We start from the raw sequence: 23,971 nt of genomic DNA, 5'->3' as shown, positions 1-23,971 counted from the left end.
TGTAGAACCTTATGGAGACACTGAGAAGCCTCTATGACAGCTGGAGCCTGAGAGGGACATTGCACTGTTTTAGAAAGTGGCTTGAGACTGAGAGGGATTCCAAGATGTATTTTTCACAAAGCCTGAAAGGGGCATTAAGACTTTTTTAGAAACTGCTCTGAGCACCCTAAAAGAATACCACATCCTGAAGGACGTGTAGGGAAATGTTTCAGAAGCACTAGTGCCGGGGAGAGGTGCTGAGAAACCTGGAAGTCATTGCGCCTAAGAACTAATCAACTGTGAAAGACTTAGAAGGACGTGTATAAACCAAATAGAGTTCAACAACCTTGAGAACAGAGTAAAGAGGAGGAAGCTCAGACCCTGAAAGTGTCATCCTGACCGAGTGCGGAAAGCCTAACTTTACGCAAGACACTTGTCTTCTAAAATAATAAAGAACTACATTTTGAGATAAAGTAACTCTGTCCTTTTCTTTTAATGCCGCTCCACCACACTGCCCTTCTGCTGGTGGCCCTCTGCTTTATACCCAGCTGTAAAACTCCTCAGTATTCTTTAAGAAAGTATCTGATTAGTACTATGGATGCGGTCCTTGCTCCACGTCCATTACTATGCTGTACAAACAGATTCTGTGAAAGGTTTTCTAGAGCAGTAACATTGCCGGGGTGCCGGACAGGAGTGGGGGGACCCTGCAGTAGACGATCGGCCTAGAGTGGCAGTTCCGCATTCATCTCAGCCGATGCCTGCTCCCTAAATTAAACGAAGGTTTAAGATTTGAGGATATTCCAGGCCTTGTTGTCTCCGGCTTCGATGGGGAAAGAGAATATGCTGAGCTCTGGTTTCTGAAGGCCCCCATTCATGACATACTGATGGACTCTTGTGACGGATATATTGATGACCCTTCATCACTTGCGCAACCTGGAACGTGATGCAAAAAACTGTGAATGGTTTATGCCTCAGCCTGTACTTTCCCTCCTTGGCACTGTGAAGCAGCATGTCTGCGGTGGGCACCTGTCGTTTTGACGGGCAGCAGGCCCTCGGTATTAGCGTGATGCAGCAACCCTCCAGGGGATTCTTCCTGATGAAACGAGGAGCCGAAAACATGGAAGCTGGAGTGTGGATTCTTCAAAAAAAATCTTGCGGAGCACCTGGGCCTAAAAAAGTGGATGGGGAGGTCCAGCGGCTGCAGGATGGTGAAGAGCAGTGGGTTAGTAGTGGCAGACAGACGGTTTGGGGGTGGTGGATATGACGCACCTTCCAAATAAGCTGCAAGCTCGAGTTTGCAGTTTCTCTGGTCCCTTGCTAGCTAAGGGTCTTGCAGGTTTCCTTATTTGCATCACAGCTGAAATCACAACAGGCTTGTTTGTTGTTAGTGTGTGCTTGTCTTACCCTACCCAAGGCTAGAATGGGGCCGTCGGTCCTCCACTGGAAGAGGAAGTGATTCTGTGTAGGTGACAGATGCCAACCTGCTTCCATGCTGGCCAGTAGATGTGGGCGGTTCCAACATCCCACCTCCTCCCATCAGAGAGGAGAGGCTTCTAATCAAACTAATAGAACAGTCTTTAATTTGGGGTGATCTTGCAAACAGATGTAAGTTAGATATGGACTGTGCCATTAGGGACCCTCGGCCGCAGCCTTGGGCACACCATTCATGCTCAGTAACCAAGTAACGCGGATTCAGAGCGGCAGAGCCTGCTGCGTTCTGCTCAGTGGGTTGTATGCGAATTGTTCGAGTCACAATTGCTGGAATGACAATTGGCCTTTGCACAATTGACTGAATTTTGAAGGTCAATTGTTACATATATGCGGGGGGAAACCCTGCACAACCCCCCACCCAACGCACAACCCCCCACCAAACCCTATATATATATATGGTCAATTGTGCAAACGTAAAGTTGGACCCTTGTAATTCTGTCAATTGTGCATTCAAACAATAGTGTTCGAACAATTTGGGTAATACCGCTCATTGTGAGGAAGGCCAGCCGGGGTGTAGAGTTCCTGTTTGTCTTCATTGTGCTTTTACCATTCCTGCTTGGTTGTTTACTAATTGTTTGAGTTTTAGATCCTTATGTCTGAACTAGTTTCCCCCGCCTCAGCTGGCCATGTGCAGCCTGTTGTGTGTGCTGCCGGGTGTATCTGTGCTTTACGCGGGTAGTGTGCATGGCAGCGGTCTCCATCTCTGCAGAATGCCCACCGCTCATATAGTGTTTGTTTTACAAGGCACTTTTTTAAATCGGTCCATTTTTTACGAAGGCATCTGTAGCACTATCACATGTGATGTGCACTTATGGTAATGCGTGATGTTGTTTCTTTTTTCGTTTTAGGAGCGCAAGATAATAGAAGATACTGTGGTTCCTTTCACAGTTTCCTCAAGTTCCACCGAACCCTTCTCCTCCTGCTCTTCTTCTTCCACGACTGAGGAAACTCGGGCTTCTGGGTCACTCTCAAGACTTGTACCTGAACTCAATAATAATCACAGAGCGGAGGAAAGTGAAACAGTAAGACGCGTCAATTTCAATGGCACAGCCAATTATCGAACCCCCTGTTGTTTCTGTCTGGCTGAAGAGTCCTTGCACTGGGCCAGAGTAATGCATGCAGATGTTTCAGGGGAGATGCTGCCCATCGCCCCCCGAAACATGTTGAATCCTTGTCTGATTACCATCTGTGCTTCCACAAGAAAAGGGTCCTGTGAAGCGTAACTACAGTATTTCTTCTTGATGCTGCGTGTACTTTTTCTGGGCTTCAAAAGTAATTACTGGGTATGTAAGGCATAGTATATTTTGAGGAATTAGGGAGACTTCTGAATGCTTTTTGTCCTACTATTAAACCGACGGACATCCTAGTATTCATGAAAATGTCTCCATGTGCTTCTAGGCCATACAATTCCCATCGATTAATTGTAAAAGCCAAAAAGTGCACTTGCGTGTTTTCACATATGCGGTATGAACACTGGACACATACCGCTCTCTCCTGGTAAAACTGTAGGCCCTGTGAGTGCATTGCATAGGGTAATTCTATTATGGCTTTCAAGCCCTCTCAGGGGGGCGGACATGGCCTTTAATGGCTCACAGCCGAGCTGAGGCCCTTGCTTCGCTCGGGCCTGCCTTAGCTTGGGGCTGTCGGGCCGTAGAACTAGGACACATCTAAACATAATGGATCATACATAATAGCCAAGAGGTTACTGTGCATCTCATGTGGAAGTTAAATTTGCGGTGCGCTGTGTACTCGCTCCTAGTTACCTAGCCGTAGCTCCTGCTTACTGGGTGACACTGGACACCCAGGAGACGGATTTAGCTCCTGCTCATTGAACCTTAAATTTGAGCCCTGCAGTGTGCACTGGCCAGAGTTCTGCATGGGTTAGCATATTGTTTTTCATGAACCTGATGACCCAGGTTGGCAGGGCTGTTTATCTATTCTCATGAATAACAATGAGTTGGACAGTGACAATGCTGGGCACTGATGCTGGCCATGTCCGCACGCTGCTGCACTCAGCCCGCATGAAATTGCTGCAAATTCTCTACTGTAATACCCATCAGGGTGGGTTGACTACAGGACAGTCACCAGCCAGCAGCCCCAACACAGGGGCAAGGCCATTGAAAAGGCCAATATCGAGGACGAGTTCCTATCATAAATGACAACCTATGTTTTACAATCTTTCTGCAGTGTTTGATAGGCAACTTCATCATTTACGTAATGATTTTGACTCCATTTGTCCATCAATTTACCGTAGGAAGAAAGCATGCTTAATCTTTTTTTCTGTGGGTTGATGATTAACATGTCACACTTGCCACCGATAGGATCAGAGCAAAATGTTAACAATTATGTGTTTTAAAGAAGCACTTTGCTTATTTTCAAACACAGCTAATATGTTATGTTGATTGATATCTGTAAATCCCAGAGTGGAACCATCACCCTCAATTAACTGGTTGGAGTTGCAGCTTTAACCACAAAAATGTTGACACAGTATGTAGCAGCTGTGGTTAGTCTCAACATTGGGCAGGGAGTTGCCCACCTCAATGTGTAAAAGGCGTGCTAGAAAATATTTGTGCCCTGGCACTTATTTTCTTATAAATTGGGCACTGCCCTATTCCTCCTCGTCATGGTAATTAACTGCCTGAAGGTAACCCTACTTCCCTCCAGTCTTGCAATCTTTGTGAAACTAATTGACCCATGACCATGCCCTTTTCCGACATAATGGCCTGCCTTTTTGTTGTATCCTGCATAAGTATGAATGAGGTCTGAGTCAGTGTAAGAGCTGTGTTGGAATGCTAGGGGAGCCTGGAGTGTTGGGGCTCCTGGGGATTCCAAGGGAGACGGTTAAGGACTTGGAGCTGGGCAGGGAACCAGGGAAGAAGCTACTAATGATCTCTCTCTCCTATACTATGAACTGAACCTGTAACCAAGAGAATAAAGCGTGTTCCTTTTATACATACCTGGGTCAGCCTGGTTTCTGCTCCTTGTCGTTACTGGCCCAGGGCAGATCCTGCAGGAGGCAGGATACTTCATTTTGGTGACGAGGATAGCTGAACCCGAAGCAGATTGGGTGTAGGAGAGGCAATGGAGAAGTAAAACCAGCATTGAAAAGAATTTTCCTGGTATGCTGGCAATGGAGTGAAGATGCAGAAGCCAAAGCAGGGAGATGATTGCAGCTACAGACATCAGGCAAGCCATGGTAGCCCATCCATGGGATTGGTGAAGAGCCAGGCCTTGGCATAGGCTTAAGGGCAGAGTGGCAGAGCGAAATTGCCACTTCCCAGCAGTCTGGAGATACTTGAACGCCCCCGCGCTATTGTGAGTGGAGGATTCTGGGACCTGAAGTCCATAGGAAGAAGCTATGGGGAGCTGTGGTTCGGAGGAAGAAGCAGTTCTTAAGGTACTGAATTTTTTAGTGGAGCGACTGTTTGGGGCCATGGTGGGGGTCGCTGGGGCCGCTAGCGGGGCCCGCGCTGTGAAGGCCCTGCGTTCCAAGCCAACGGTTGGGCTGGAACGCATAGGAAGCTACCTGCACCATTTTTTTCCTACTTCGTGTTAAGTGAAGGCCTTAGAGGAAAGGCCCTCAGTACGTCAGTCGGACGTGTATTGAAGAGCTCCACTTCCTGCAACAGAATGCTGCCGGCTTCCCTAGTGAATAAGAGGAATGCGGAGTCGGAAGGCAGCATTTGAAATACGCGGCTACGGAACCAAGTGTTTGAGACCTTTAAGTAAATAATGTTGAGCAGCCACGTTCTACACTGGAGCATTAAAATAAACATGATGTAACGTTTTGGAAAGAAGTGTGACAATTTCAGAGTAGTTTGAAGAAAAGAGGTACTGTTGTTTACATGACATTTTTTATGGGACTAAAGAAAATCTGTGCTTTTATAAAACTACATGCCAGCCATTAAGTACTTGAACAGCTGGGATATTTTCGTTCAGGAGCGCAGCACCATATGTATTGAGAGGAATCGGGAACATATTAGTTTTTCCTTTGAAATGTTGATACGGCTGCGTTTGGATGGATGCAACTATTGACATTCATTGCCGAGTTGATTTATGGAACTGGAGTTCACCGAATTGATTTATGGAACTAGAGTTCAAAGTTGAACAGTCGGCATGGTACTGTGGGGACTAGTGAAGTCTGTGCTCGATCATGTTTTAAAGTCGAATGAAGTAAAGTGAGCTGCAGTCCGTGTTGTGGAGTATGGATGTTTGAAACGTGATTAAGGCGTCACAAAGAGTGAGAGGCGTGTATGTATGATTGAAATGTGATTAAGGCATCACAAAGAGTGAGAGGCGTGTATGTATGAGTTACCTGGAGATTAAGAAGCTTAATTGTGTTGAATTTTCTCAACAAAAAAAAAAAAGAATTCTTACATAATGAAGTGTATTTGCTCATGAAGCACAATTACGGGGACAAAAATGTTTTTTGCAAAAGTGATAGGTCCATGCATAATTTTATGGACTATGCATTTTATATAAGGATCTGTATAAATGGGGGAGAGCGTTGATAATGGATTTTAAATGCAAATCATTTTAGATGTTTATTGTAATTGCAATTGCGCCTCAGCATGGTGACTGATCACCACCATGGCTGGTGGTGCAACACATTCCCAAATTTAGGATTAAGAGATTTTTAAATGCATATTTTAATGGAGAGTTTATGTTCTGAACAATTGATGTGAAGTTTCGTGATTCAGCACAATGTGTTAGTGTGTTTATGGGTGTATGTGACGCATAGGTACGCACAGTTGGCAGCAGGTTCTGCAATAGTGTAGTAGTTGTATACGTGTATGCATGTCTGGAGTTGCATGTTTGTAGAGTTGCACGTTTGTGGGAGTCAACGTGTGAGTATGTACACGTTTGGAGTGTATTTGTGCAAAATATGGAAGTTGTATGCATACAATGGGGTTAGGCTTTCACATGCTGGCCAGGTGTGTTTACCAATGTAGATAAAACCTTCAGGAGGAACCCCACGTTTTTTTTTCCAGGGAGGTTGGACACAGTAGAGTGCTCCAGTAGTAATGATTTTAGGGCATGGGGCCCATTTTTGAGGTCTGTAGTCAGATTGGACACAGAAGAGTGTTCCGTGTTGACCTTAGGGCATGGGGCCCATTTATTTTTGTTTGAGGTCTGTTAGTCGTTTTTCATCGCAGATTGTATCGCTTGACAATTCTTTTATATATGTTAAGGCTGGAGTTTTAGTTAGGAGCAAAGTTTGTTCTCCTAGTTTCTGTAGTGCCAGGCGGTGCATACGGGAGGAGGTACTTTGTTGTTATTGCACGCCAGTTTTGGCTTTCAATTGTATTGGAGGGCACTCAGGTGGTAGGCCAGTGGTTATTTTGTGAAGTTTTAGTGCATATCTGGACCAGGTAGGGTCCATACACTGGCATGGGTTACTGGACTTATGTTCAGTTATATTTGTTAAAATTTAATTTCTGAGTTTTCAGGTCACACCATTTATTGTTCCATCCTTGAGGTGTATCTGATTTTGGGTGTGCACATTTTTAGGTTTGCATAGCGCTACCATTTTCCATCCTATTCGTAGTTTGTTGTTTTACAGTTTTACATGGCCCTTTTTGCTATGTATATTTTGCGCCACGTCTCTTTCTATCGTGGTTGTGTTTTGTATTTTTGTGATCTTTGTGTCGTATGTCTCTTTTCTAGATTTTTCATTCCTTTTTCATGTTTTCTCTAGGAGAGGAGGATGAGGCATCGTTGGGATATTTGTTAGGGTGCATCAGATCATTGTTGGCATGTTTAGGACTATCTGTTTTGGCCATTGTGTAAGTTTTCTAGATCCGTGGCTACACCATTTTGGCAGGTGAGTTAGCCTCTGTCGGGGTGTTGGGTTTGTGCTCAAGTGTGGCAGACTTGAGGCCAGGAGTGGCAGGCCTGGCGGAAGGTGTTTTAGTTTGGTGGTTTTTGGTTTGTACTTCGGATTTTTGTTTGTCCTTTGTGGCAAGGTTGTGCTTGGTGGTGGCGGCACCGAGACCCTGGTGTGGCAGGCCAGGGTGGAAGGAGTAGTAGAAATGTTGTGGTTGTTTGTCCTATCATGGTTGTGAGTGTATGCGTTTTCTTTTGATTGAAAAAGGGGGGATGTGTTGTATCCTGCATAAGTATGAATGAGGTCTGAGTCAGTGTAAGAGCTGTGTTGGAATGCTAGGGGAGCCTGGAGTGTTGGGGCTCCTGGGGATTCCAAGGGAGACGGTTAAGGACTTGGAGCTGGGCAGGGAACCAGGGAAGAAGCTACTAATGATCTCTCTCTCCTATACTATGAACTGAACCTGTAACCAAGAGAATAAAGCGTGTTCCTTTTATACATACCTGGGTCAGCCTGATTCCTGCTCCTTGTCGTTACTGGCCCAGGGCAGATCCTGCAGGAGGCAGGATACTTCACTTTTCTGGACCACTTTCTGTGCCCAAACCTACTGTACATGGATTGATCCCATACCTAGGAGAGGGTGCGACGGGGGTAAATACTGTGATGAGGAAAGAGAGGACTAGGGGTAATGAAGCTTACTGGTAAGTTATATAAGCACTACTCTCATGTCCCCTCTTCTTCATCCCAGTGATCACCTGTCTGAAGCAAACCAAAGTACAGATTGATCCACACCTTTTCCAAAAAAGAACACACAGCCATGGATTTCAATGCAAACCACGCCTGTGTAATGTAGTGCTCATCGAGAAGCTTCTTCATTAATTAGACAAGGCAGCCCTCCACGCTGTCTGCCCAAATGCCTGATCTGCATGACTTGGGAGATGGTCATTAGTGCACCATAAATATCGAAGGCGACGAACACGCGGCTGCTTTACAGATATCATGCATACAAGACCCTTTTCCATCTGCCCATGAAGTTGCCGTAGCCGTCGTTGACTGTGCTTGGATACTGATGGGCATCGATAGCACATATTGATAGATACTGTGGATTCGTTGCGACCCCTAGCCGCTGCACCAAATGTCACAAAAAGACTATCCTCTGAGTCCAACCTGTTAACATTTGTCAATAAATTTGGTTGGACGTCCAGCACCCTTCATCTCCTCTGACAGGCCCTGCTTGAGATCCCCACTCTCTCCTGGAATTGCTATTTCTTGTGCCAAATGGAATGGAGAGGACACCTTAGATTGAAAAGATGAGCCACATCATTGCATTAGTTGTGTCCCAATCGCTCTCTGAAGTTGCGCCCAATAGCCTCTCTGAGGAAAGCACCTAGAAGTGTGCCCAATAGCCCCTCAGAAAAGTTGAATCTAGAAGCTGCATCTAGAAGTGTACCCAACAAGCTAAATTGCGAATCTAGAAGTGCGCCCAACAACCTGTCTAAGTCAACGCAACACAACTAAGTCAACGCAATGTAGAAGCTAAATGGTGACTACAAAATTGATTTAGATCCACACAACACCGTCCCTGTATAAAGGCGAATTGGAAAAACTCCACCACCACCGTGCCCTACCCAATCCTATTCAGTATAACCAACAGTACTGCATTAGTTGTGTCCCAATCGCTCTCTGAAGTTGCGCCCAATAGCCTCTCTGAGGAAAGCACCTAGAAGTGTGCCCAATAGCCCCTCAGAAAAGTTGAATCCAGAAACGCACTTAGAAGCTGCATTCTAGAAGTATACCCAACAAGCTAAATTGCGAATCTAGAAGTGCGCCCAACAACCTGTCTACGCAACTCTAACTTAGAAATAACTAACAGTATAACTGCGCAATGTAGAATCTAAATGACTACAAAGTTGATTTAAATCCACACAACACCGTCCCTGTATAAAGGCGAATTGGAAAAGTCCACCACCACCGTGCCCTACCCAATCCTATTCAGTATAACCAACAGTACCACTGTATATTATTGAATCTAAAACTGTGACTAATAATCTGACTCCCCCTCTAAGCAACTAGAATCTAGAGGCTGACTGAATATCCTCCTGAGGACAAACAATCTTAGAAGTGTACCCAATAAACTAAAACAATCACTATCTACAACTGTAACTAGAAAAGCACCAAGTAAACCTAATACCATCTTCGAGCAGTTGAACCTTGAAGCGTACCTAAAAGCGTGTCATCACCGATCTTAGAACTACAATCAGAAAACCCTCCTAAACCATCCTTTAAGCTTACACCAATCATGAATGCACCCACTCCACCAGAATCAGTCAGAAACATCTCCCATGGACCACCCCCTTCCTCCGATCAGTCTTCCTTCCCATCCCGCCCGCCCGAAACCCCCGCACCCTCTCCCTCTCTCCCTGCCTTTCCCCTCTCCAAAAACCAAGCCAGGGGAGCACGATGGCGAACCACCCACCCTAAAACCACTCTTCCCCTGAACCCCACTCCCGACCCACCAGCACTCCCCATACCCGCTCCCATCACTACCATACCTAGCACACCCCACCCTGCAATCACCCACCTCCCGCCCTCCCCTCATACCCCTGCCATCACCAACCTCCCGCCCTCCCCTCATACCCCTGCCACCCTCCCCCCCCGACCACACCGTTTCCCCTCCCTAAAAACTGCACGGCTAGCCCTAGCAAGAACCGAAGCTGCCTCCTGCTCACCCTCCGACCCCCCTACTCTCTCCCACACACCAGTCGCAACAAAGAAACTAAAGAGGAAACGTTCTTGGTCCCCCTCAACCTCCCAGCACTCCTCGCCTCCCCTGGCTCGACCCATCACCTCTATCCCGCAATCCCCTCCTTCCCCCGTCGCTTCTCCCTACCTGAAACCCCTCTCCCTCGATTTCTCATCAACTCCAACTGAAACTCCTAACCGCCAACATCCCTCTTTCAAACCCCCCAATCAAAACCCGACCATCCTATCACACACTGCCTCCCAACCCCTCCCGAACCCTGCCAATCTCACTGCTCGCCCACTATTCCCATCTATCACCACCCACCCTACCCCTTTCCGTCCACACCCCCCACCACCGCCCCGTCCCGCTCCAGCACCGAGACCATCCTTAGCTGCCGATGTGAACTGCATCCTATTTAACGCCCGATCGGTAGCAAAAAACAGACATTCCATCTTTGACCTCCTCTCCTCTGCCACACCAGACCTAGTTTTCATCACCGAAACCTGGTTCTCTGATGACTTCGGCCCAATCGCTAATGAAGCTTTTCCTCCGGACTACTCTCTCATCCCACTGAACCGCACGTCCAGGGGAGGAGGGATAGCATTCGTCTTCAAATCCCTCTTCCGCGCCTCAATCATCGACAACCAACCCTCCATTCCATCCTGCGAATCGCTCCTTGTTAAACTATCCCTCTCCCTTTCACTCTCGTACAGCTTCCTAATAATCTACAGGCCCCCTGGCTATGATAGACACTTCGCAAACAACCTTTGCGACTCCATCTCCACCCTCCAACTAAACCATCCCAACCTCACCCTTCTTGGAGACTTCAACATATGGCTCGACATCCCCACCAACCCCATGACATACTCCCTGATTGACGGTTTAGATGCAATTAATCTCCAACCCCACATAAACGGCCCGACTCATTATAAAGGACACACTCTTGATGCCATCTTCAGCTCCAACACCCTGATTCATCTAAGGCCGCCCACACCTTTCATCTGGTCCGACCACTTCATTCTCTCGTTCGCCATCCACTCACCTGAACCCCTTCCCATACTCGTATCTGAACCTCCGAACATTCGCAAAACTGGAAGAAACTAATAGTCACCCCTGACCTAGCCGAGGCACTCCTCCAGTCCCCACAACCTACCTGCCATCTCAACAATCAACTAACCCCTGAGGCCTTTGATTCATGGCTCAACTCATCCCTGATGCGCCTGACCCCCTCGTGCAAACCATCAACCCGACTTGGCCTTTTCCCCAGATGGTTTACTCCTGAGCTAAAAAACACTAAACGACATTACAAATACCTAGAACGCAAATGGCATAAAGAGAAAACCCAAGACAGCAGGACCACCTTGGCACAACACCTGTACCAGTACAAAGCCGAAATCCGGAAAGCAAAAAAAGCCCACTACAACTCACGAATCCTAAACTGCAAAAACCCATGCAAAGAACTTCACAAAATTATCTCCGAATCCACCAAACCGGCATGTAACACAACCATCCCGACTGCGTCACAATCACTATGTGACTCACTCTCCCTCCATTTCTACTCCACGGCCATTGAAAGGACAAAATCTCTGACCACCAAACAGGCTCTCTTACAACCACCAGGCAATCCTCAGCCCGTACCAGCCAGCCCCCCTACTACGACCACTACGCAACCAACTTTCGAATCCTTCAGTCCAATATCACCAGAACAATTTCTCAAACTCTTATCCGACCGCAAGCCATCTGGATCACCACTAGACCTTTGCCCAGCCACAACCCTTAAAGAAATCTTTGCCTCCACCTGCGCAGGAGAACACGCAAGATCTATCATAAACGCCTCCCTTTCCTCCGGTATCTTTCCAGATGCATTCAAATTAGTGTACGTCAAACCTCTGATTAAAAAACCCTCACTCGACCCTCTCGAACCAAAAAACTACCGCCCGATCTCTAACACCAGGTACCTTGCCAAACTCATTGACCGAACAGCCTACTCCCAACTAAACGCCTTTGTTGAAGCCAACAATCTCCTAGACCCCACCCAATCAGGATTCAGATCTTGCCATGGAACTGAAACCACCCTAACCTCGATCTGGGATGACCTAAAAATGACTGCTGACTCTGCAGGATGCGCCGCACTAATCCTTCTCGACCTATCAGCCGCCTTTGACACGATCAATCACTCAATACTCCTTGACCGCCTCCACTCCCTAGGAATCCGTGGAACCGCCCTTAAATGGATAGCCTCATTCCTCAAAGACAGGCACCAAATAACGACACTCTCCAACTTTACATCACAAGCCCGACCAGTTAACACAGGAGTCCCACAAGGAGCATGTCTATCCGCCCTCCTGTTCAATCTCTACCTGATCACCCTCCCACCAATAATTCGTGCTCACAACATCCTGTGTTACAATTACGCAGATGACACTCAACTAATTCTAAAGTTCCTGAACGCGAAACCCAACTCCCAACCTGACCTGACCTCTTGCCTCCTCAACATCGAGCGCTGGATGACCCAAAGCCACCTCCTGTTAAACCCCTCCAAAACAGAAATCGTGGTCTGCGGCAACTCAGATCTTCTTCCGCACCCACTACCCTGGCCACCCGCCATGGGCATCTCACCGACCCCCTCTAACACAGTAAAAAAATCTTGGGTGCACCCTGGACTCCGACCTAACACTCTCGCGCCAAGTCAACAATGTCTCTAAGTCCTGCCACTACCACCTCAAAAACCTTAGGCGCATCTTTCCATATCTCTCATTCCCTAACAGAGTCTCCGCGGTCCAATCAATCGTCATATCCCGACTGGACTATGGTAACCCCTTGTACCTCGGAATTCATGCCTACCAACTGAATAAACTACAAAGAACACAAAACGCAGCAGCCAAAGTGCTTCTCGCGCTCGGTCCAAGGGACCACGTATCCCCAGCCCTTAAGACACTGCACTGGCTTCCAGTAGCCCGTAGGGTAGCTTTCAAAACCCTATGCCTCACCCACCGAGCTCTACATAAAACTGGACCCTATTATCTTCAAAAAAAGCTAATACCCTATCACCCTACCCGCACCCTTAGATCAAGCTCAGACGGCCTCCTAGTAATTCCTAAAACAAACTCAGTCAGGTTAGGCGGAGCATCATTCTCAGCCCTGGCCCCAACCCTGTGGAACTCGCTCCCACCCCACATCCGCCGAACTCAGGACTTAACGGCCTTCCGCAAACTACTGAAAACCTGGCTCTTTCCCTAAAACCAACCAGCCCTAAACCACCATCATCCCCAAAACAAAAAGAAAAAGAAATAAATAAATAAAACAAATATATTAAATAAATAAAGTAACCGAACCAGATTGTAACCTACATTGACAAACAGAACTAAAACGAATAAACTAGATCTAAACAGGGAAATGATTAAATAGAAAAAGAATCACTGAATAATGGAAAGAAGAGAGCGTGGAGAGCGGATGAACAAGGAGAGCGGATGAGCATAGAGGGCACGACCGGATGAGTAGAAAGAACGAATGAGTATGGATGAGTATAGATGAGTATGGGTGAATGTGAGGATAAATGCTGTTGGCAAATGAGCCTGGAGAATATGCAGAGCGCAAGATCATACAGAACGAAAGAGCGCTGAGAACAGAGGCACATATAGAGCGGAGAAATGTGGGGAACAACCGAATGGGGGGAGAGACTGAGTGTGGGGAGCGTATGAATGTATTGAACATATGAGTGTGGGGAGTGTATTAGTGTGAGTAGCGGATGAGTCTGGAAAGCGGATGGGTCTGGAGAGCGTATGGGTCTGGAGAGCGGATGGCTGAGTGTGGGGAATGGCTGAGTGTGGGGAATGGCTGAGTGTGGGGAATGGCTGAGTGTGGGGAATGGCTGAGTGTGGGGAATGGCTGAGTGTGGGGAATGGCTGAGTGTGGGGAATGGCTGAGTGTGAGAAATGGCTGAGTTGTAGGGAATGGCTGAGTATGGAAAATGGCTGAGTGTGGGGAATGGCTGAGTGTGAGGAATGGCTGAGTGTGGGGAATGGCTGAGTGTGGGGAATGGCTGAGTGTGGGGAATGGCTGAGTGTGGGGAATGGCTGAGTGTGGGGGAATGGCTGAATGTAGGAATTGGCTGAGTGTAGGGAATAGCTGAGTGTGAGGAACGTACATAATATGCATTGATATGCGGGAACATTCGAATGAACATATATCATACCACACCTCACGCCTACTCTCCTCTTTACACCATCACTCAAATAGAACACAGGGATACTATGACACCATTCAGTATAACTGTTCTCATATCAACATCTCCCGCTCACTCCCCATCACTCTAAGTAACCACCGCTGGTTTAACACCCCCAGCCAGGCGTTTCTCCTCAGGCCTAACGCAGCCACTCTCGAGCTGGATTAATTCTGCCAGAGCGTACACATTCTCCTGACCTCTCAACCACCACACCTACCGCTAAGAAGCAGCTACCACAATAACCCCGCACCAGCTGCACACATACTCTGTGCGCACACGCACCTTTTGTCTCTCTTCACCCTCTCTACTGACTCGAACCTCGGTTCCCAAGGGCGTTCAACCTACCAGCGCCTTCAGACCATACCAATGGTATATAAGGCGCTATATAAATGCAAAATACAATACAATACAATACATCTAAGCACTACTGAATCCAGGGTTACTGGGAAGAAGTGTGCCGCACATAGACATGCGCTTAGTTTCCCCAGCCTTCTGGCCGACACTGGCTACTGAGATCTTCACTGGGTGACCTTATCCAAGAGTGTGTAAGTGGTCCCCTGCAAGGAATTTAGCACTAGTGGCAGATCCTATGAGGGATCTAAGTCTGGGCCTTTCCACCGAAAGACCCCTCAACATTCTGGCAATGCATGCTACCTCCTTTTGATTCCATGCCCACGGTTCCCTAACGGCTCTAATGGTTGCCCACTGTGCCCTGAAGGAGGAAGGGCCCAACCCTAACTGAACCCCATCTTGTTAAAACTGGGCTTTGACCTTGAATCCCGCACTGCAGCAGGAGTATGCCCCTTTTCCAACACCAGGATGAAAGTTGGAAAATGGGCCCAATGCTTGTCATATGACTTCTTGCTCGAATGCCTCCTCCCACCTTGGAGAGCGGCGAGACCAATCCTGAGAACCCAGACCAGATCCAATTGCTGTACTGCTCCCAGGTGCCCTCAATGGAGCTGGAACCCTGGGGAGGACCAGTGGGGGAACGCAGGACAACCTGATCAGGAAGTGGAACCATGACCTCTTGGCCCAGAAGGGAGTCAACTTGAATACCCTGCAATTCTACCTGCAGATTCCTTACAGGACTGTCACAATTTCAGGAATCGGTGTGAAGGCGTTCAACAACCCCTATGGCCACGGACGCCTCAGAGTATCTGTCGCTAAGGGGTTGGGATCCCTGGAAAAGAGAGCATTCTCCCTGGAAGCAAACAAGTCTACTGTGGGCATTCTGAGAATACGAGTGAGCTCCCTCCCGGCCACCCTGGAAAAACGCATTTCCTGAGAGATTGGGGACTTTCAGCTCAGGGCGTCTGCTGTAACTGTCGTCCCGTCTGATGTAATGAGCGCCAATGGCCAGACGATGACATTCCACCCGTTCCCCTCTCCTATTTGCCACCTTCTCCACAGCCAAGGTTTGTGATCTCCGCCCCCTCCCCCCGCTGTCTGAGGTATGCAACTGTGATTGTGATTTCAGACCCGATGAGGACTAGGACACCCTTGATCTCTGGCTGAAACACTTTGGGGGTTCACCTCACTCCTCACTGCTACCAACCCCCGCCAGTCAGAACTCCTTAAAGCCTCCACTTGCGTCCCCCACCCTTGACAGGGAGTGTCCTTTAACATTGCTCCACAGCCCATTGCGCTGGCACCCAGCCAGATGAATTTATTCTTTATTTCTTACTTTATATTTTTGTTAATGTATATCACGCTTAATACCAACGAGTGGGTTCTTGTGCAAGTTCGGGATTTGAACCTTTGTTACACTGAGTTGTCTTGCTTCAAGACAAGCGTGTTGCCCCTTGAGCTATCCGTCCTGCCTTGAGCCAATGATCATTGATTGTCCAGGGTGGGGGGCTAGTGGGATTCCCCTGCAGTGGTTGTTCCACCACACCCACCACTGCAAGGATCTACTTACTTCCGGGGACACAGGCACTAGGTCCTTGAGCATCTCGCTGGTTGTGGTCATGTGCCTGTGGAGGTAAACACCAGTGTTCTGAGATGTAGGCGTGCCCAGGGTGTCACAAAGACGGTTTCCGCCATTAAACTCTGAAGCCTTAGTCAAACCTTGGCTGATGGCATTCTGCTGAGCAACTGAGAACCTCCCTCAGACCAGTTCTGACCCTGTCCTCTCTCAGTTGACCTTCGCTGTGAGTTGTGTAAGAAATAGAGTGCTTAGAAACGTGCACTCCTGGGCTGGACAGAGGTGATATTTCTTCACGTTTACCTCCCAGCCCATCTGAGTCACAAGGTCTATGGTCCTTTCTTCTCCTTGTTCCACTGCCTGGCAATCTGGGCCATGGACCAGCCAGTCTTCCAGATAAGAGAAACCACCACTCCATCCCTGTGCAAGATCCCCATTTGTGGGGCCAGTGTTTTCGTGAATACCTTGAGGGATGATTTTAAGCAGAATGGAAGAGCCATATACTGAAAATGCTGGCCTTGGGATGAAAAGAACAGGAACTGCTGATTAGCCATGCAAATGGGAATGTACAAATAAACATCCTGAAGTTCTAAGGCCGCGAACTGGTCCCCAATATTTACCATCAGACCTATTTGTCGTAATGTCTCAATTTTTAACCAATTGGCTATTCTGAGATTCAACACCAGCCCAAACCCTACAGACGCTATGGGCACTAGGAAGTCAATAGAATTGCCCCCTCTCCCTGTTTGTGCCATCTCTACGCTGCAAATGGCGCCTTTTGCCAAAGGCTTCTGGTTCTCCTCCGTCAGTACCTCTTATTTCGTCAGTACCTGATACCATAGAGTCCGAATAACATAGGTTTCGAGTGATTGCACTGAGAACTCTATAGCGTAACCCTTGAAAATGACCCTAAGAACGCAAGGGTCCGTGACTTCCTGGCTCCGCTGGTATCGGAACCATCTTGGTCTCAAACCAGTTCTCTTTGCTGGGGACACCCTGTTAGGATTTAGGCACTTTGGGCGGTGATCTCACCTATGAACACTGGAAGGAAGGGCCTTGCGTTGTGCCTCCCACATTGGCCTCTTCCCTTACGGACAAAATATCCCTGAAAGCGCCAGTGCTCTGCCGTTGACGTAAAGGGGTGTGTCCTTAACCTCTTTTGAAGGTGTTGGCAGACTTATCCGGTTTATGGACCTTCTCCTCAAGGTCCTCCTCCAATACCCGAGCTCCTATGCACAGCAGGAATAGCGGCACAGTCTTCTGCTGGATGTGTCTTCTCGCTGCCACCACTGTCCCATGGTGAGAGAAGCCACCCTTACAACCCTATCATAAGAGATATCCGATGGGACCTCAGTGTGTGGTTGCATGCGTTCTACCAGTTACTCTGTTACCTCGTGCTTGGAGAAGGTCCTGGAAGTCATCCAGTAGCCCCTTCGTCCTGTATCCCCCATAGGTGTTGCTTCTCATTGCTTAGTGTGCCCTGGCATCAGGCTATTCTACCCATCCCATTATCTGAGCAATCTTAATTTAATGTCCGATATCGGGGGCATCCCAGTCTTAGCTGTGATGGGTCCCTTTATCCCAGTGCCGGCTTCTTGAACTGTGTTGTTGCAAACACCCCTGTTAATGCCTCCTCCACTGCCTCAATGTCGAGGTATTTCTTGTTGGTTCACCACCCTTATCCTCTCTAGCTGAGCTGATAGATGATGAGGATGTTGAATGCTTCCTTCACCTCTGGGGGTCCCTTTGGCCTTTTGTTCCTGCAGGACCTTCCTAATTCATTTGGTCAGAGGCCCGTCCTCTGGCCACCTCTGCCTCCTGCATTTGTTCTTCTTTTGAAGGGGGCGGATTTACTGCTCCCTGTGGCACCTCTTCTGAATACATTTACCCATGGCAACGCCAACGCCCCTGCGGCTGTGCCTTTGGGCCCCTTTCACACCACTGCTGGTTAATAGCTGGAGCCACGCCTCGCTCCGTTCTTGGCAACAAATCTTCTTTTTGTTCCCAATCCAGGGTGGTCGCGCCTCGCCTGGCGTTACCTGGCTGAGGCATTGTGTCCTGTCCATGGTCCTCTGGAGAAACCCAAAAACCCAGATAGGGCCTTTCTGCTCGTCCCTTGAAATGGCTGGACCTGGGCCTAGCTCAGGTCTGCCGGCTCTGCCTCCATACCTGGGACCACCACTGGACCTAGTAACATGCTGCTCTGTTATGTACTATAAGACTTCCAGAGCTTTAAGTGGGGTGGAAAGTTGAGGAGAAGCTCTCGTTGGGGTGTGTGGCCTAAGTATGAGTGCTTAGGCCACGCCCCCAACAAGTGCCCCCAGCCCTTGCATCTTGCATTAAAGGAGCTGTGGTTAAAGAAATGGCTGTGGGGGTCGACGACCCTCACAGGCAACCCTTTAACCACACAGCTCCTAGAATGCAATGGGCTGCCTGCTGCGTGATGTCTCTTTATTACAAAACAGGAGGATGGTGGGTTGGCCAGTCTCTCCTTTTGTTTCTGAGGAAAGAGCTAACATGCCGGTAAGATAGCTCAGCGGGTTGAGCGCTCGCAGCCAGGCCCGGCCTTAGGGGGGGAGCCGGGTGACCGCCCGGGGTGCCACGCCCCCCCAGACGCCATTAGCCCCCGCCACGCCAGCTCGGGGAAGTCTTTCAAGGGCTCCCTCGAGCTGGCGTAGAGGGAGAATGTGCGGCAGACGGGCGTATTCAATGACAATCGGGTACTCGCCGGAGCGAGGAGGTTTAAAAATTAAAACATTTAAAAAGTGGCACTTCTTGGCCTCGCCCCCTTTCGACCAGGTGCACACGGGGGAAGAGGGGATGCCAATTTGCCCAGGGCGCTGGGTTCCCAAAGGCCGGCCCTGCTCGCAGCTGTGATCTGAGCATGATCTGCAGGTCGCAGATTCGAATCTCGGCAAGGCCAACTCGGCCTTTCATCCTTCGGACGTCGATAAATGTGTACCAATTTCGGTTGGGTGATATTGTATGTAAATTTGTGCTCTGTAAAACGCTTTGGATAAAGACGCTATATAAATAACGCATCGTTATCATAACATGCGTGCAAGCCCTTTAACCAAGCGTGGTTAATGGGCTTCCTGCTGCATGCCAACCCAGCCTCCTGTCTCCGAATGGAGACATCGCGCATCAGGGACTGAATTCAGGTGTCAGTATTTTGGATTCGAAGAAAGAATTTTCTAATCCAAAATGTTGACACCTTGAGGCAGCCATGTAAGCGTTCATCGCTCGGCTAAACGGCTACCTGGGAGGTCTGCCTGAGCCTCGGCAGAGCCCTGTTTCAGGAGATCATCTCAGAGACTGCCAGAGCTTGGTCCCAGCAAACTACGCCACACCTAAACCCCCGAAGACCTTTGAGAACAGGAGAGTTTTTAAAGAAATGTGGTTGAATTAAACCCGTGGCATTACATGTTATCATGGGTATGTGCTGCCACCAAGAGCCCGCCATCGGTATAAACCCACTTTTAGTGGAGTCGCTTTCAATTTTAACAAAGCACTTTCGCTGCAGAGGCGCTGTCGGTTGCATCCATCGTACCCCTCGAATGATTCTCAAAAAGTTCAGGGCACAAGTCCTGAAAAACAATAGTGGGGGTACTCATTAACATATGCAAGTGGAAGTGATGTCACAGCAAGTAACTATCTGAACGTGAAATATTTACCTTTCATTCAATGGGCCTTTCCTCATTGTAGAAAGTGCATGGGACAAACGCGCCTTTGCCTTTCAGAAAACTTATGACCCATAAAAATATGTTGCTGTAAAATTAGAAAAGCTGCACAGCTTTTAAACCTATGAACCTATGCTCGGACAGCAGGTAGGCATGCACCATGTGTTACTCCCTCTGGTCCCCCCCGTGATGTTCCCTTGTGCCCCCTTATTCTCGCACACAGGTGTTGCCTGTTTTGCTTGATTCTTCTACCCTGCTCCCCTCTTCCCCCACTCAAGCCTACTTCTGCAGGAGTCTGTCCTGATACATTCTGGTTTCACCATCACCGTCTTGTGGCCAATGCTGGATTTGGCTTTTATGGACTTCATTCATTCATGGTGCGTCACCCTTTCTCAACTCTCATGCTGGACTTCTTTTGCATCTTGTACTCATGGTGGCCCTGAATCATGCTGTTCCCATCTTCATCTTGTATCCTGGCTTGCAACATTATGTGTTACTACTGACTTCTGCAATTGTATTCACTCTCCCCTCTTGCTTCTCCACTCTTTTGACTGCTAACTCTCTGTTCTCTCCTCCTTTCCCTTCTCCCTTTTCCTATCTCCTCCCCTTACTTTCTTTTATGCACTTACTCTATCAGAATTGTCCCTGGACCTAGTATGATATCTCTCTCCTCTTCCCTCCCCTTACTTGTTTTTTCTTCCCCACCCCACCTCCAGCACTATCTGAAATGTCGTCAGGCCTAATATGATAGTCGCTTGTTTTGTTCCTCCCCTCCCTTTCTGCACCCCTCTCCCTCACCTCTTGTTTTTTTTCCGGCTCTACCAGAAATGTCGTCAGGCCTAGTACGGTAGTCGCCTGTCTGTTTCCATTTCCTTCCCACTCTCCCCCTCCTTTCCTTATCTATGTTTTAGCTCTTGCACTATCTGAAATATCGTCAGGCTGAGTACGATAGTTAATTTCACATCCTTACTGTTCATTGTTTTTTCCCTTGTTCCCTCCCTTGCCTTGAAGCGCTTTGAAACACATTGTGTATAGGCACTATATAAATAAACTATCATATCATATAATATCATGAATCTGTTTCAAAATAGTCCCTATTAAGCAAAATGCCCTTAGAAGAGATTCTACACCCACAGTGACAGTCATCACATTTGTGGTGTTTGGTATGGCGACTCGTGTTCGAATCCCAGGCTTGGCATGTGGCGGATTAGCGCACATGAAATGGTTCACGTAAGTGAAGAGTCAGTGACTTTAAAAAAAATATTCGGCCTTTAAAACAACATCCGAGCGGTACCGTGTCAGCCTTTTGAATAAAGTTTTCGAACGCTGTCCACTCGCGTGCACTCTCGTTTTAGAGCCAGGAATATTAACGTTTCCGAAATGACCTTAAAACATTTCCTACATATGTACGCAGTGATGGAAGTGTACGAAAAGGATTAGTGGAACCATGTTCCCTGCTGGCCGCCTCGTACCTTACAAACCCCATAGACACGCCCCCTCCCACACGCAGTCCAAAAAGCCAAACACACCTGCTGTTTCAAGGTTCAGTGCAGTGCACTGAAGTCCAAGTTTCAACTTCTTCCTACACTTTCATTTTAAAACTAAACCTTTCCAGTTAGTAAAACTTAAAAAATAAAATAATAGCGTAGCACCGGCCCCAACCACTCCCACTGGACAGACATATGATATATGTTATTTATAACATGCTTAATACCCAGAGGTTTCTAAGCGTGGATCCAGGGATCGAACCCGTGGTGCTCCGTGTCACGTTGCCCCTGAGCTATCCTCCCGAGATTGTTAGTTATTTTGGCAAGGGCTTTGTGATTGCCCTTGTAAGTTGTATAACGTGTACCTGATGGACCCTATTGCGATTCAGCTCAAATGTGTGTTTTTGTATAGAGTATGCGCTGTCCTACTGTACCTGAAGCAGTCCAGGAACATTCTTGATTGTGCTGTGATCATTTTTCAGTGTTCAGCGGTGACCGGGAATGGTGTGGCAGAAAAGCAGCTGCAGGCAGAGAGCAAGCAGCACAGCCTGCAGTGGGGCCAAGAAGAAGAATCGCTGCCGCTGAGCAATGGCCGAGCAGACCTCTGCCATGAGGAGCCAAGGTACGGACATGGACAGTGCTAGGGGTCCACTCAAATAATGCACAGCCCGAGCGTCGCTCTAGAAATGTTATCTTTTGGCACTTTAACGACAGGAACTGTTTTTATTATCCATTTTGGTCTGATGCTTCAGGCCTTGAAACGCAGTACCGACTAGTGACTTTTTCATTGGCGCAGTGGTGATATTGCCAACTGAAAAGCATGATGCCGCGAACAGGTGGGATTTTAGCATAATGAGTGGTTTGTTCTCACCTGAGACATTTTTCTAAATAATAGGGGGTAAAATGGTGCCTTTTAAAGTACGCTTTTTGTGAATCGGTGTATAGTCATAGTATTTACATTTGCTGCCAGATCACCAGTGGTACAGCACGTTTTCGTGAAACCTTTGCCTATAATATATGCCAGCATTGCCACCATAATGCACACTGACTGATGCTTGCACCCATAGTCAATGACAGTATTTTACCAGAAGACATTTTAATTCTGACTGTGCCAAAAAATGCCACTGCAAGAACACACTCCTGTTGGCTTATCATCGTAAGAAGACTTCTGTTGCTAAATGCACCTTGGCAGCATTGGAAATGAACATCCAGAAATAAATTAATTGAACTGACTCGAAGGCAAAACTTCAAAATAGGGACCAATCATTGTTTACTTGAAAAGCATGTCTTCTGATTTCAATCCTATTGCTGAACACAGATCTTAGCAACCAGTGTTGTAACGTCTCAGAAATCCGACTCATTTTTGTGATTTTGTCAAATCTTAAAAAGGTATTTATATTCCAGGAGGTGTGTACTATTGCACATCCAGTCACAATAATAAATTCTATAACAAAAATGACAGCTCACAATTTACATAATCATGGTCTCTCAAAGGTGTATTGAGCTGCTTCACAATCGGCGGTCCGTTTTCTGGCGAGAAGTCAGACCTCTCTGGGTTGCGGGGACAGTCGCCAAGTTGTAGAGATGGGGGGTCCACTGAGAGGACCTGGCGGCACGGGAGCAATTTTCACAACCGTGGTCGGATATGCAGATTGTGCAGTCACTTCCCTGAAATGCTGGGGTGATCGTCTCGGGGATCTATTAGAGAGCAGCCCTTCGTCGCCGGTAGAGGGCCCTTGGCACATCAATCTCTTGTGGTGTGATGGCTCTCTTGCCTTCTCTCCAGGGGAAACATGTTCTGATTTTGAGAGACAATGTAGTGGCCTTGCAGTACCTCATCGAGGGAGTGGCCGTGAGGCCATTGCTGGTGTATGACTGCTATGGAACAGCGTCTCTGTTTCGTCAGTCCGTTTGGCTGGAGCAGAGAATGAGGTGGCCGATGTCCTGAGCAGGACGGCCTCTGTCTCCTATGAATGTGAACTATATTCAGAGGTCCTTTTAGAGATCTTCGCCCTTTGTAGAAACCTTCCAGTCAACCTTTTTGCAACGAAGGACAGGAAAGTGGAGACTTTTCTGTGCAATGTAATTTCCTCCGAAGGGGCTATGAGGGGATATCTTCCTAATTAAAGGGACTTTCCGACTCCACCATTCATTTATTCTGGTTCTTGTCATCCCTTTTGTTTTAGCAGGTTGCGGCCCTCCAGGTCTTGCATGATTCTAATCACCCCAGATTGGGCTCGGAGAACATCGTACCCAGACCTTCTCGAGATGACCACCTGCCCACCTCATAGCCTTCCTTGGAGGGTGGACTTTCTGTCCAAGGTCGAAGTGTCGGTACTTACCCCAAACCCAGAGTGTCTCAACCTTCATGCTTGGCTTTTGAGAGGGTGAAATGTAGCTGGGAGCTGAATAAAAAAGTAATTGGGGTGTTACTGGCTGCACCCAGTTCTGCTACTTGGATGAAGAAAGTTTGAGGAGTAGCGCAGGAGCTAGGACCCAGTGTTGTGATATGATATGATAGGTTAGTTATAAAATGCTTAATACCCAGACGTTTCTAAGTGTGGACCCGGGGATCAAACCCGTGTTGCTCCGTGTCGGCATGCTTCCAAGGCGAG

The 23,971-nt window shown here is 47.8% G+C and overlaps 1 protein-coding gene across 2 annotated transcripts in view; it reads left to right on the top strand.

Annotated features, from left to right (window-relative positions):
* LIMCH1 (LIM and calponin homology domains 1) overlaps nucleotides 1-23,971 on the top strand; it is a 1,245,196-nt gene that overhangs the window by 1,117,477 nt on the left and 103,748 nt on the right. For both annotated transcript variants that reach the window (XM_069631748.1, XM_069631749.1), the window contains 2 exons: nucleotides 2,319-2,492; nucleotides 21,839-21,978. In XM_069631748.1, coding sequence (XP_069487849.1) covers nucleotides 2,319-2,492; nucleotides 21,839-21,978 — 314 coding nt within the window. The remainder of the gene's footprint in view (nucleotides 1-2,318; nucleotides 2,493-21,838; nucleotides 21,979-23,971) is intronic.

Source organism: Ambystoma mexicanum, chromosome 6q, assembly GCF_040938575.1.
Source record: "Ambystoma mexicanum isolate Mex_15411 chromosome 6q, UKY_AmexF1_1, whole genome shotgun sequence".
In the NCBI taxonomy this organism is placed as follows: Eukaryota; Metazoa; Chordata; class Amphibia; order Caudata; family Ambystomatidae; genus Ambystoma; species Ambystoma mexicanum.
The sequence above is the reverse complement of the archived record's forward strand: the minus strand, read 5'-3'. Positions and strand labels throughout refer to the sequence as shown.